General features: G+C 42.2%; 1 protein-coding gene across 1 annotated transcript in view; it reads right to left on the bottom strand.

Annotated features, from left to right (window-relative positions):
- Window positions 1–13,647, bottom strand: part of LOC126013699 (multidrug and toxin extrusion protein 2-like) — a 36,030-nt gene that overhangs the window by 16,852 nt on the left and 5,531 nt on the right. Inside the window, exons 6-13 of the mRNA XM_049776893.1 lie at window positions 12,642–12,686; window positions 12,403–12,500; window positions 11,963–12,060; window positions 11,009–11,122; window positions 9,961–10,028; window positions 8,315–8,423; window positions 7,578–7,653; window positions 6,755–6,824 (exon numbers count right to left, since the gene is read on the bottom strand). Coding sequence (XP_049632850.1) covers window positions 6,755–6,824; window positions 7,578–7,653; window positions 8,315–8,423; window positions 9,961–10,028; window positions 11,009–11,122; window positions 11,963–12,060; window positions 12,403–12,500; window positions 12,642–12,686 — 678 coding nt within the window. The remainder of the gene's footprint in view (window positions 1–6,754; window positions 6,825–7,577; window positions 7,654–8,314; window positions 8,424–9,960; window positions 10,029–11,008; window positions 11,123–11,962; window positions 12,061–12,402; window positions 12,501–12,641; window positions 12,687–13,647) is intronic.

The following is a 13,647-nucleotide window of genomic DNA, read 5'->3' as shown; positions in this document are numbered from 1 at the left end:
GCCAGAGGAGACTTCTGAGCGTAGAGCCAGGAGTAACCCCTGAGCACTGCCAGGTGTGACCCAAAAAACAAAAAACAAAAACAAAACAAAACAAAAAAAACAACCTGAACTCAATCTTCTGCTACTTAAAAAAGACATTTAAATTCTCATGATAAGCCCATGCTTACACTATAAGACTGAAAACAATCTTATAGGTAAATGACCTTTGAAAAGATCAGGATATACAACACTTACATCAAACAACAAAGACTTCCAATTTAAAGGGTCAAAGTGGGGCCGGAGAGATAGCATGGAGGTAAGGCATTTGCCTTTCATGCAGAAGGACGGTGGTTCGAATCCCAGCATTCCAAATGGTCCCCTGTGCCTGCTAGGGGTGATTTCTGACCATGGAGCCAGGAGTAATCCTGAGCACTGCCAGGTATGACCCAAAAATAAAAATAAAATTAAAAAAAGGGGTCAAAGTTAGATATCATATAATGATCAAGGAACCTTTTACATAAAGAAGACAACACACTAATATAGGTCTACCAAAGCAATTTTTAGTAGACCCAAAGAAAGCCAACACAGTAGTGGCAGGAGATTATTACACACCTCTCTCACCTCTGGATCAGACCAAAAATTCAGTAAGGAAGCATTGGCCTCAAGAGAAGAAATGAGATATATAGGCATGTGTAGAACTCTGTGCCCTTAAAAGATTGAGTACTTTCCAGTGCTTATGTGACATTTTTCTAGAACAAATCATACACTTGGACATAAAATAAGTCTCCATAAAATCAAAAGGATAGAAATAATAACAAAAGTGTGAGTGTGCGTGTATGTCAGAGAGAGAGAGAGAGAGAGAGAGAGAGAGAGAGAGAGAGAGAGAGAGAGAGAGTGAGAGAGTTGTGGTTCATGCTGTTATGCAGGAGGTCTGGGTTCAATACCCTGTACTGTATGAACCTACAACTGTTTTTTGTTTTTTGTTTTTTGTTTTTTGTTTTTTTGGTTTTGGTTTTGGGGTTAAACCTGGCAGTGCTCAGGAGTTACTCCTGTCTCTATGCTTAGAAATGCCCCTGGCAAGCTCAGGGGACCATATGGGTTGCTGGGAATAGAATGAAAGTCCATTGGGGTTGGCTGTGTGCAAGGCAAATGATCTACCACTGTGCTATCATTCCAGCCAGGTCCCACAACTCTTTTGGGATCAACCCCCAAGCACCTAATTGGGTACAGTCCTGAACACCTCTAGTTGGGGTGGAGGAAGGAAGGAAGGAAGGAAGGAAGGAAGGAAGGAAGGAAGGAAGGAAGGAAGGAAGGAAGGAAGGAAGGAAGGAAGGAAGGAAGGAAGGAAGGAAGGAAGGAAGGAAGGAAGGAAGGAAGGAAGGAAGGAAGGAAGGAAGGAAGGAAGGGAAGAAAAAAAAGAAAGAAAGAAAGAGAGAGAGAAAGAAAGAAAGAAAGAAAGAAAGAAAGAAAGAAAGAAAGAAAGAAAGAAAGAAAGAAAGAAAGAAAGAAAGAAAGAAAGAAAGAAAGAAAGAAAGAAAGAAAGAAAGAAAGAAAGAAAGAAAGAAAGAAAGAAAGAAAGAAAGAAAGAAAGAAAGAAAGAAAGAAAAAGAGGAGAACCAATTTCTCAGACCTAATTGAAGGTTGAAATAAACCATGAAGAGCAACATGGAAAAAACAAATACATGGAAAGTAAACAACCAGTGAGTCAGAGAGGAAAAGAAGAAATAAACAAAAAGTTCCTGAAAATAAGAATGAAGACATGTATTACCAGAACATAGAACAACAAAACTATTCTAAAAGGGAAGTTCATAGCAGTGCAGGCTTTCATTACTAAACAAGGAAGGACTCAAATAAATTACTAAACAAGAAAGGGCTCAAATAAATAATCTAATCTAATATCCTGAAACTGGAAAAAGATCTTCAAACTAAGCACAAAGTAAATAGAAGGGAAATATAAAAATTAAAATGGAAATAAACTTAATATAGAAACTAAACAGGAGACAGCAAAAGCACAGTAGGTAGGGCATTTGCCTTGCACTTGGTGACCAGGGTTTGATTCCTGGCATCCCATATTACTCCTGACTACTGCCAGGAGTAATTCCTGAGTGCAGAGCCAGGAGTAATCCCTGAGCATCATAGGAAACTAAACAACAACAAAAGCAATGAAACCAAATGCTGTTTTTAAATGATAAAATAAGAATAAACAGGGACTAAAATATTTATATAGCAGTTAAGGTTCTTGCTTTGCATGCATCGTTCAATATTTGGTTCCCTGAGCACCATCGAGAGTGATTCCTGGGCACAGAGCCGAAAGACTGGAAACAACTGATGTGGTCAAAAAAAAGAAAAGAAAAAAGAAAAAAGAAAAAGATCAACAAGCCCTTAACTAGACTAACGAAGAAAATAAGAGAAAAATAACAAATTGGTCAGACAAGTTAACAGTTATACTGAAATTAAAAAAAAAATCAATGCCAGAGCGATAATACAGTGTATATGAAGCTTTCCTGCATGCGACTGACCAGGGTTTGATTCCTGGCATCGCACCTGAACCCTTGCAGGAATGATCACTGAGCAGAAAGCCAGGAGTAAACTAATGTGGCCCCAAAACAGAGAGAAATACAAAATATCATACAAGAATTCTATGAACAATTTTATACTACCAGGTTAGAGAACCTAAAAAATGCATTCTTAAAACTTCAGATGAAGCAAGACAAAGTAGAAAAATCTGAACAGACCAACTATTGTAAGGTCATCAAGAACCTCCCTGAAAACAAAAACTCAGTTCCAGATGAGTTCATTACTAAGTTCTCACAAACATTCAAAGAGTACCTATTTCCTATTTCAAGCACTTCCAAAAGTCAAGAAACAGGAATTCTTTCAGTGTCTGTGATACCAGAATCAGTAAGAAAATTACATACCAACATGGATCATAAATGTAGATCATAATCATAATCTGTTATCATAGCTTATGATCATAAATCATAAATGTAGATGCAAAGATTATGAACAAACCTCAGCAAACTGGATTAAAAATATATTAAAAGTATCACATTTCATGATCAAGTAGGACTTATCCTAAAAATGCAAGGGTGGGTCAGTACATGCAAGATATGTCACACTGAAAGAATGATAAGCATCATGTGATTGTGTTAATGGGTGCAGAGAAAAGATTCAATACCCATTTTCCATTAAAACAAAAAGCAAAACCTTCTTAACTAATGTTACAGAAGGAATTACCCAATCAATAAGGATATATGTATCATAAACTCATAGTAAAATTAAAGTCAGCTGCTAAAAACTGAAAACCTTTGCTCCAAGATCAGGCACAAGACAAAAATGTCTATTCTTCTCATTAGTATTCAATATTACAAGTCAGCCAGAGCAATTAGGCAAGAAAGAGAAATAAAATAAATTGAAGAGATTCAAACCTAAGAAGAAGTTGAACTCACTATTTGCAGGTGACACATCATACATAAAAAAATTTATAAAGAATCTGCCACAGTACTCCTAGAAACAATAGACATACAGTATAGGGACCGGCTATAAAATTAATGCAGAAAAGTCAGTTGTTGTTGTTTTTTATAAATGAGGTAGAAAAGACATTTTTAAAATCTCATTTATAATTGTATCAAATATATCAGATATCTAGGTATCAATAAAGGACATGAAAGACTTCTTTGTTATGTTTGGTTTTTGTTTTGTTTTGGTTTGGTTTTTTGCTATTTGTTGTATTAGTTTGCTTGGGGGTTATACCTGGCACTGCTCAGTATTTACTTTTGGCTCTATACTCAGGGATCATTCCTGGTCTGACTGGGGATCTCACTTGCACAGCCTTATAATTTAAGCATGGGCTTTCCATTACTATTCAAATGTGTCTTTTGTAAGTAGCAGAAGATTGGGTTCAGTTTTCAGGTGGCACTCAGGGGTTACTCCTGTCTCTGTGCTCAGAAAACACTCCTGCCAGGCTCAGAGGACCTTATGGGATGCCAGGGATTGAACCTGGGTCTGTCCAGGTTTGCAGTGTGCAAGGCAAATGCCATCCCGCTGTGCTATCATTCTGGCCCTATGGGTTCCGTGTTCTTTTCTTTTTCTTTCTTTCTTTTTCTTTCTTTCTTTTTCTTTCTTTCTTTCTTTCTTTCTTTCTTTCTTTCTTTCTTTTTCTTTCTTTCCTTTCTTTCTCTTTTCTTCCTTCCTTTCTTTCTTTCTTTTTCTTTCTTTCTTTCTTTCTTTCTTTCTTTTTCTTTCTTTTCTTTCTTTTTCTTTCTCTCTTTCTTTCCTTTCTTTCTCTTTTCTTCCTTCCTTCCTTCCTTCCTTCATTTCTTTCTTTCTTTCTTTCTTTCTTTCTTTCATTTCTTTCTTTCTTTCTTTCTTTCTTTCTTTCTTTCTTTCTTTCTTTCTTTCTTTCTTTCTTTCTTTCTTTCTTTCTTTCTTTCTTTCTTTCTTTCTTTCTTTTTTTTTGTGGTTTTTGGGTCACACCGGCAGTGCTCAGGGATTATTCCTGGCTCCAGGCTCAGAAATTGTTCCTGGCAGGCACGGGGGACCATATGGGACGCCGGGATTCGAACCGATGACCTCCTGCATGAAAGGCAAACGCCTTACCTCCATGCTATCTCTCCGGCCCCTCTTTCTTTCTTTCTTTCTTTCTTTCTTTCTTTCTTTCTTTCTTTCTTTCTTTCTTTCTTTCTTTCTTTCTTTCTTTCTTTCTTTCTTTCTTTCTTTCTTTCTTTCTTTCTTTCTTTCTGCCACACTCGGTGACACTCAGGGGTTACTTTTGGCTATGCACTCAGAAATCACTCCTTGCTTGAAGGACCATATGGGACACCAGAGGATAGAACCGCGGTCCGTCCTAGGTTAATGCATGCAAAACAAACACGCTACCGCTTGCACTGCCACTCTGGCCCCTGGGTTCAGTTTTCTGTTTCATCTGGGCACTCTGTGCCTTTTGATTTATAATTTATACTAAAATTACTGAAATGAAGGAATTTATTGTCATATTTTATATGAATTTTGAGTTTGAAATGACTTCACTTTTTTTTAACCTTTTATTTTCCTCCCTTGGTCTTTTATGTGCTGGTCAGAATCTAATTGTCTCTGTTATCATGAAGTTTACCTCTGAATTTCTGAGTCTATATACCATTTAAATTCAAAGCTAATGATCCTCTATGTACATTATACAAGACTCTGGTGCACTGTGATGGTTAAGTGACATCACTGTGACTATGATGGTGACAGTGATAGTGATGACAGTGATGGTGATGGGAAGGCACTGGTGTTTTCATGGTGAGGACAGTAAATCTACATATCCACAACCTCACACCAAATAGTCCCCTGATTACTATAGCAGTGACTCCAGAACACAGCTAAAAATAGTCTAGCTATTGGCTTGATCTCAGTCTAGCCCAGAGCAATGATGAGAGATGGTTTTAAGTCCCCAGACTGTACATTATCTTCCAAATGGAACAGAGAATTATTGCAATTATAAATGTTCCTGGGGAAAATGGCAAGCTCTTCCCAACTTTTATTTGCAGAAAGAATTTCTCCTTTTTATTATTTGATTTTAATTGTGATATTTACATTTGCAGAACTACTTACTCTCCACCAGGATTCAAGATCCCTTCACCATTATTCCACAGTCTCTTCCCCTTCTGGCCTCTCTCAGCCTCTGCAAATTCCTGTTCTATTAATCATGTCTCAGAGTTTGTTTCCATTGGGGATCGATTGAATTCCTTTCTTTGTTTATTTATTCCCTGAATATAAGCAAGATCATCTGGTATTTATCTCTTTCTATTTTTTTTAACTTTCTGACTCGCTCAACTTAGCGGGACACCCTCCTAATAGCTAATTGGAATAATTTCTTACTATGTCCCAAATTCAGAGTTAGAATAAAATCGGAATAGAGTCCCAAACGATGTCCTAGAACAAAAGCAGCAATACATTCCATAGTATTGTCTCTTTTAATGGCCCATGATCAGAGCTATGGAAATGATAACAAGACACAGCCCAGATTATGTAGCATTCTTGGGAAAAAGTACATGGCTCCTTGCATGCCTCTTTCTGAATATCTAAAAAAATCCAGAGGGGAATCATAGAACATGCAACAACTGAATAAACTGAGGCTTGTTCAGCATAATTTTTTATGAGTTGATAACAACTATTGTAGAAGTGTTTCCCCTGGAATACAGAAGCTGAGTGTTACTAATTAAGCACACGATGTGGAACTGTGTGTTGTATGCAAGGGAGGAGGCCAGTAAACCTAAACTGTGATCCTCTCTAGAAAGTATGAGAGGAAAAAAATTATACAGTGCTACCATTGTTCAGATTTTTGCTCATTTTCACCCCTCTTTTGGCTTGTTGGAATTGCAGGAGAGAAAGGAAGTCTTTGTTGTGAATACTAATAGAACTGATGCTAGCACACACTTTAGTACTTACTACTCAGCTTGTTCTTTCACACACTCTGAAAATCGTTTTTATGTTCTTAGAAACTGGGACTTTAAGCTAAAATGTGTGTAACATAGATAAAAAGCAGCTCATCATGTTGTGTGCTTTCATGTCTGCACGGTTTTAGACTTGTGATTTGTATGTAATAAAATCTCTTAATACAAAGCTCATTTTGCTTTGTGTGATCTTTTGGATATCAGGCCCTAACATAATGTTTTTAGGAAATGACTTTGAAGAAGACCTGCTGTATTAATGAGATATTCCTTATGGCTGTGGGTGGCCTCCAGAAGAACCCATGAACTTAGGAAATCAGGCTTTGGATCTCAGCAGTACTTACACAAAGTGCTTCAAAGAGCTGAAAGATGGTGTAAACCGGCAATGCCTCTTCCACCAACCTGATGACTTCTCTACAGAAGAAATGGGAAAGAACATCCATTCAGAACCTAAGACATGACCACCTCTTAAATCCCTATTTTCATACCTTCTAGAGAAGCCCTTGACATTTTGTTTCCAAACCAAACATATGCCTACAACCAAATATGTCTATGTCTGTCTCTATCTATCTTTGTGTCTATGTCAATGTTCATGTTATCTGTGTATGTGTATGTCTATATTGATGTCTATGTCTGTGTCTGTCTCTTCTTGTCTATGTTTTTGTTTTTGTTTGTTTTTGGGTCACACCTGGCAGTACTCAGGGGTTACTCCTGACTCTGTGCTCAGAAGTCGCTCCTGGCAAGCTCGGGGGACCATATGGGATGCTGTGATTCAAACTGGGGTCTGTCCTGTGTTAGCTGCATGCAAGACAGATGCCTTGCCGCTATGCTATCATTCCAGCCCCCTCCTTGTCTATGTTTATGTCCTGTCTAAGTATATATCCATCTCTGTTTCTCTGTCTCTGACTCTGTCCTTGTTTCTGGTTTCTCAGACTCCAGTAAAGCCACCATCACTCTCTTACTCTTAGATCTTGTCTGTGGAGAAGCAAGTGATGAAAACAGTGCTTCAGACCATAAAGGCTTATTTCCTCACAAGGAAAACAAAGTTGAAGCATTTGCTATTTCTATTTCCTCTGGACCCAGTGCCAAATCCAGCATGTGTTTCTCAGGCCCAAGGGGAGCCACTATGTATTTTTTAAAGGCCAATAAAGAAAACTGATTACCTACTCATCATTGGTAAAAATGTACCCCAGGTTGTTTTTCAGGGCACTCAGCAGAACTCCCACCACAAGCGAGGTACCAACTGGAAAGCATAAGAGAAGAGTATTGGTGGCCTTGTTTGGGGAAAGCCCTGAACCAGTCAACCCCCCAGCACCCCTGCAAGCTCCAAGCCCCCCCATGTTCATATGCAGTCTTGGGAAGGACAGCACAGCTCCTCTTGAAGTTCTCAGTTCTCCAGTTAGGGTCCTTGGGCCAGCAGCCTCAGCATCACCATGTCATTTCTTTGACATTTATTATTCTCAGACTCACTGGAAACTAACTGCAGAATAGTGGGTGATCTAGTCAGCAGTGTTCCATGGGATGTTTTTCCACAGAGAAGCAGGGTATTGGTCTGTCTCAGGGGACAAAACAAAGCTTTGGTGCAGGACACAGAATGATCCAACCCAAAGGGATTTCTGGGAGTCAGCTTGCAGGGCACCCTGGGGGGGGCCTCAGGAGGATATGCTTTCACAGGGTCCCCAAAGGAGATCTATGGAATAGCCAGTTGTCCTCAGCAGAGGGAGCATACCAGCAGGGGTATGGAAAGGTAGGCATAGGCAGCAGAGAGAGGTCAGTACTCCAGTACCGCCAGGACCAGAAACAAGAATATCAGGTTTGGAAGGTCAACCTGGTTTCCAGCCAGTTTTTAGAGCTTACGCCTTGATCCCTCCCCTTTTCCAGTTTCCCAGTAGCACCCCACCCACCTGTGCAGAGCACCCCTGAGACAGCCGATCGCTTTGCTTGGACAGAGTCTGCAGCTCCCAGGGAGGTGCCCACTCGCACACAGACAGCGATGCTGAGCCCCATGGGTATCTGAGTGAGAAATGAAAAGGTGCAGACTAAAGTCCCTCCACCCAGACAGGGCAGGTCTGGAGCATGGAGAGAGACCTGGCAAGGGTGTGGAGCAGCCTTTGAGGCAAGAAGGGTGTGATCAGTGGCCGGGATCTGGAGACGCTGCAGAAATAGAGATGGTACTTGCGGTAACCAATGTGGGCAGTGAAGCCCAACATTATGAGAGGTGTCTCACCTCAAGTGAAATAGCCAGTGTCACCCCACAAACTCCATCAAGCATCCCAAGCCTGCAAAGAAAGGCAGTATGGGGGGGGCCAACAGCTCCTAAATTAATGCCTCTTAAGGCAGTGAATGTGGTTTTAAGAAAGCCAGAAAAGCTCCCTGTATGGAAAACAAATTCAGTGGAAGGCATTTGCAAAAGTTAGAATGGGGATGAAGAAATACAGTGGGTAAGGACTTGCCTTGCATGTGATTGATCTAGTCTTGATCTTTAGCACCCTATATGATCCCCTGAGCCATCAGAAGTGATCCCTGAGTGCAAGGAGTGGGCTCTGCTAAATGTTTTTTTTTTTTTGGAGGGGGGGTCAGGCCATATCTGGCCATACTCTGGACTCTGCACATATTTTTTAAGTATGGGACTTTGGGGGAGCAAATACCTGCCCAATCCATATTCAGGATGTCCGAAGAGACTGTCCTTATGATACTGCACCAACCAGGCAGAAATGTTCAATGCTCAGGTTTTGCAGTTTGGAAACCACTGGGGCTACCCAGTGGTTCAGGAATGGTTTTGGGTTAAACCACGTGTCTGAAGGGCTGGAGTGTCACTACAGTGGGTAGAGTATTTGCCTTGCATGCTGCAGATTTGGGTTTGATCCCCAGCACTCCATATGGTCCCCCAAGCAATTCCTGGAGCAATCCCTGAGCACAGAGCCAGGAGTAACTCATGAAACAGCTGGGTATGGCTCAAAAACCAAACAAACAAAACACAAACCAGGTGTACCTGAGTATACAGAACCTCTTTCTGACCCTGTGCCACAAACCAGCCTTGTGAGTGTGGATTTTCTCTACTTGAAGCAGGACTTATTTACTGCCCCAAGAAGTTGGCCAATGCATTCATGCATGAAACCCTGTGTGATTGTGGAGACACAATTACAGTGTGCAAGGCAAAATATTCTATCCACTGTAGTAGGAAGGAGCTGCTGAGATCAGTGTGGAGGGGACACTGTCTCTAGGACTCCTTCTAGATTGCCCCATTTCTCAAGAAAATGAAAAATCCAGATGACCATATAAATTCTCCCAGTGACTGAAACCCAATTATGAACATTTCTGTAACCACAGTGCTTAAATAAATTATTTTTTAAATGAAGTGAAGCTAATTAATTAAAAAAATTCTAACGTCTCATGTGCTCATTGCTGTCTGTAGGGGAGTGTCTTCCCATGTGCGGCTCTGGAAGAGACTGAGCAGCTTACATAGAAGATGCAGAAGGGCTCTTGCACAAAACATTTACTTTGAGGATGACAGACAACCTGTCCTCAGAACTGGGCAGCAGAGCCTCACCATGTATACCATCGTGGACACCTCGTAGATGATAGCCTGGGCGGAGAGGTCCATGACGCTGAGCAAGCCTGTGGGAGTGTCACAGGAGTGGTCGTCAGGCCAGGCCCTGGGGCCCTTAGGCTAACACCACCCTCTATTTATGAGGACAAGAACTAGGACTTTTGTTTTATTTTGTTTGTTTTGCTTTGCTTTGCTTTGTTTCTGGGCCATACCCATTGTTGGTCAAGGGTTACTCCTAGCTTTCTGCTCAGGAATCATTCCTGGTGGTGCTTGGGGGACTGTATGAGATGCCAAGGCTAGAACCCAGGTCAGCTGTGTGTAAAGCCAATGACCTACCCACTGTACTATCACTCCGGCCCCAGGACTAGGACTTTCTAAGAACAGATTTGCAAACAAAAATGGAGAGGTTGGCTCAGAATGCTTTCTCTCATGCAGAATATAAAGAAACATAATGGTAGACTAACAAGTACTCAAAGATAATGGGAACAAAGAACATGAGAACTGGCAGTTAGTCAAAAACATGCTACTTTAAGGGGACTGGGAGATAGGACAGGGAGAAAGCAACAACTACGGTAGAGGGAAGCACTCAACTGGGAGAAGATTGTAGTATATGTATGTTTATATATGTGTATATGTATAATGCTTCTTATAAAGCAGACTAATAATGGGAGGCAAATGGTTGTGGGGAGGTACTGGTGGAGGGAAATGAACACAAGCGAAGGGACCGGTTTGAAACATTATATGCCTAAACCTTAATATGAATGACTTTGTAATTTCACAGTGACTAAATAAATAAATGTACCTGCCCAGGGGCTGGAGCTATGATAGTTCAAAGGGCAAAGGACACGGGAGTCTTGAGTTTGATCCCAGCATCACATGGCCCCTAAACCCCATCAAGAACAACTATCCCATACCTGCAGACCCACTTCTAGGATTGTACAGTTTGGTGGAGACAGGCAAGCACCAGACCCAGCTGGGAGGATGAGATCCATCTTTGTGGGTCAGGAACATTTGAGCTGGGCGTACCATCCCACCCATAGTCACCTACCCATTAGGAAGCTCCCGATCTCATAGGCCCACCATTCGACGCACATCATGAGCATGCTGGGGATGGCCAGGGAGAAGAAGGGGCCCCAGTCCTGCAGGCATTGGCTGGACCAGCCTAGGAGAAAAACCCCAGGAACTGAGTTGCAACCCATCCGATACCCACCTGCTGCTAGTGTCCCTTAGGGCCTTGGGCTCTTCTCGATGCTGGGCTCAGCACAAAGAGCAGGCCCTTGCACTTTGTACAAGGCATGATAGCACCAGTGTGAGTAACATGAGGGTATGGGGTGTGGTGCCAGTTCCCTTGCTACCTGGAAGTCAGGGATTAGACTCAGATATGGGTGGGTCCCTCTGCCCTTTCTCAATTCTAGTGACTCTTGTGTGATTCCTTTGCAACCTCTGCACTATGAATTTTCATCTAGACTTAGGTCTCTCGATTACTCTCTGCCCTGCCTGCTGAAGGGCACTGGGGGAAATGTCATGAGGTTAAGGGTGCAGGAAGATTTGCATCCAAAGAGGTCTGTGCAGACTTGGAGAAGGTCCAGCCATACAGACTCTACATCCTCCACAAATGAGACTCTGGAGGCAGAGAATGGCGCCCAAAACAGCTGGAAAAAGGAGACCAAAGTCTACAGGACTGGCTTCAAGAGACTAAAAACTCAAAACCCAAGATTTGGGATCAGACAGGCATGGGTTTGAGTCCAGCCCATTCTAACCCACTCCATAGTGTCATTTATGCCATTTAGGGACAAATTATTCAACAACTCTGTCTTAATTTCTTTTTGAATTGGGAGCCTTGGACCTCCTGGGGGTTCTGAGTGCAAGAGCTATGGGAGGACAAAGCTGGAAAATGGAAGCCCAAGGCAGGAAGCCCCATGCTCAGAAAGAGTTCGCTGCCCATGAGGGGTCTTCAATGTCTCAGCCTCCCCAGCCACCCACTGTGCCCGGCCTTTTGCACCTGCCCATGTTTCCAAATACAGCTTCTTCAGCACGATGTAGAGAAAGAGGAAGATCATCTGAACAAACTGGGAGATGGTGTTGGCGTATGCAGAGCCCCTGGGAGAGGAGAAATCAGGGCCAGGAAGGAGCATGGGTGTGGCTCAGCCCACACCTGTGTCCCAGATCAGAATCAGCCAGGAATCAAAGGGGCCATCTGCCATGTGCCCACTCTGGGCCTCTTCTGGAGGACTAGGACACGATAGTTAGTCCTCAGAACCCAAAGGAGCAGTCGTGCCCTCCCATATTCCTCTTGGTGCCCACTTCCGGATGGCCTGGACATCCTGAAGAGTCCTTTTCATGGGTTAGGCAAGGCCAGCAACTGACCTGGGTTGGAGGAGTCCTCAGAGCATGGTGTTCCTGGTTGGGCTCTTTTGGCCCCCTTCCAGCCCTACTGCTCACCTGATCCCTAGACTCAGCATGGAAACGAGGACATAGTTGGCCAAGCCATTGACACAGTTGCCCAAGATGCCGCTGAGGACTTGGGGCCAGATGATGCCCTGAAATAAATGGAAACTGACTTTTCAACTGAACACCTACAGATTAATGATGGGGCAGAGAGGTGAGGTTCCAGGCAGGCCCCTCCCACTAGAACAAGCCATACACAGAGGGAGTGCACCCCTCTAGTCAGGAGCCCATACCTGATTTTGCAAATATTTTGCCAACAGGCCATAAAGAAAAATAGCCTGTGGAGAAAAAAAAAAAGATCACATGAACACACAGCAGTGAAAATACACACAAATACCAATTGAACATGAATAAATATTCCTTAGATACTTGAGTTTAGGGCTTTGATGCCTTCAAGCGTGTCCCCATGGTGGGATAAGCCTGCACCTGCCTGTCTCATCTTTTCCTCAGTCTCCTTTCTCTTCAGTGTAGCATAGTGCTAAAACTATACCATAGAGTTCAAATACTGCCTCTGCCTCTACAAGAGGTGTGACTTGGGAAAAATTATTTAACTTCTCGGGACTTCAGATTTCTCATCTATAATAAGTGTGTATATGCCTGCAGAACTGAGCATCATAGGCAGAAGGCACTGGGTGGTGCCCTCAACTCTCCTATAGCATCATTGAGGGTAGACCCCATAAAATGTATAAAAGAAAGTTCAGGGAGATAGTTCAGCAGTACTCCTGGTCATCCTCGGAGTCCTTTGTATGCACAAAGACCTAAGTTTGATCCCTAGAATGATCAGCAGGGTCCCAGTACTGCTTGGGAGTATATATAACAATTAAATGCATATTTCAAATTTGCATATACAAGTGTAATCCAGGTTAATTCTTTACTGTTGCAACATGTTTACAAACAGCATTTGATATATTTAAACATTCCAAGTTTTAGAATAGCACAGAGTTTGCGTTCTTAAGTATTTTCAGTATTGTTGTTGGTATTGTTTTTTTGTGACACTGAAGTTATGCTGTGTCACAGCCTGCCGTGGGTGGAATATGCTTAACTTAATGAAGGAGTTATTGTGTTGGAATCTTTTTAGGACAGCCCAGGCCAAATCTCATTCAAAATCTCATCCAGGCCTTGGGTCCTGTTGGGCAGGATAACATCACCTTGGTTTGAAAAGCCAAACTATCTGAGGGAGGAAAGAGACCAACCTTTCTGTGGGATTTCCAGAATATGGAAGAAATTTGGAGCTGGCTA

The sequence above is a fragment of the Suncus etruscus genome, chromosome 7 (assembly GCF_024139225.1).
Source record: "Suncus etruscus isolate mSunEtr1 chromosome 7, mSunEtr1.pri.cur, whole genome shotgun sequence".
NCBI lineage: Eukaryota > Metazoa > Chordata > Mammalia > Eulipotyphla > Soricidae > Suncus > Suncus etruscus.
Note: the sequence above shows the minus strand (reverse complement) of the source record. Positions and strands in the feature narration are given on the sequence as shown.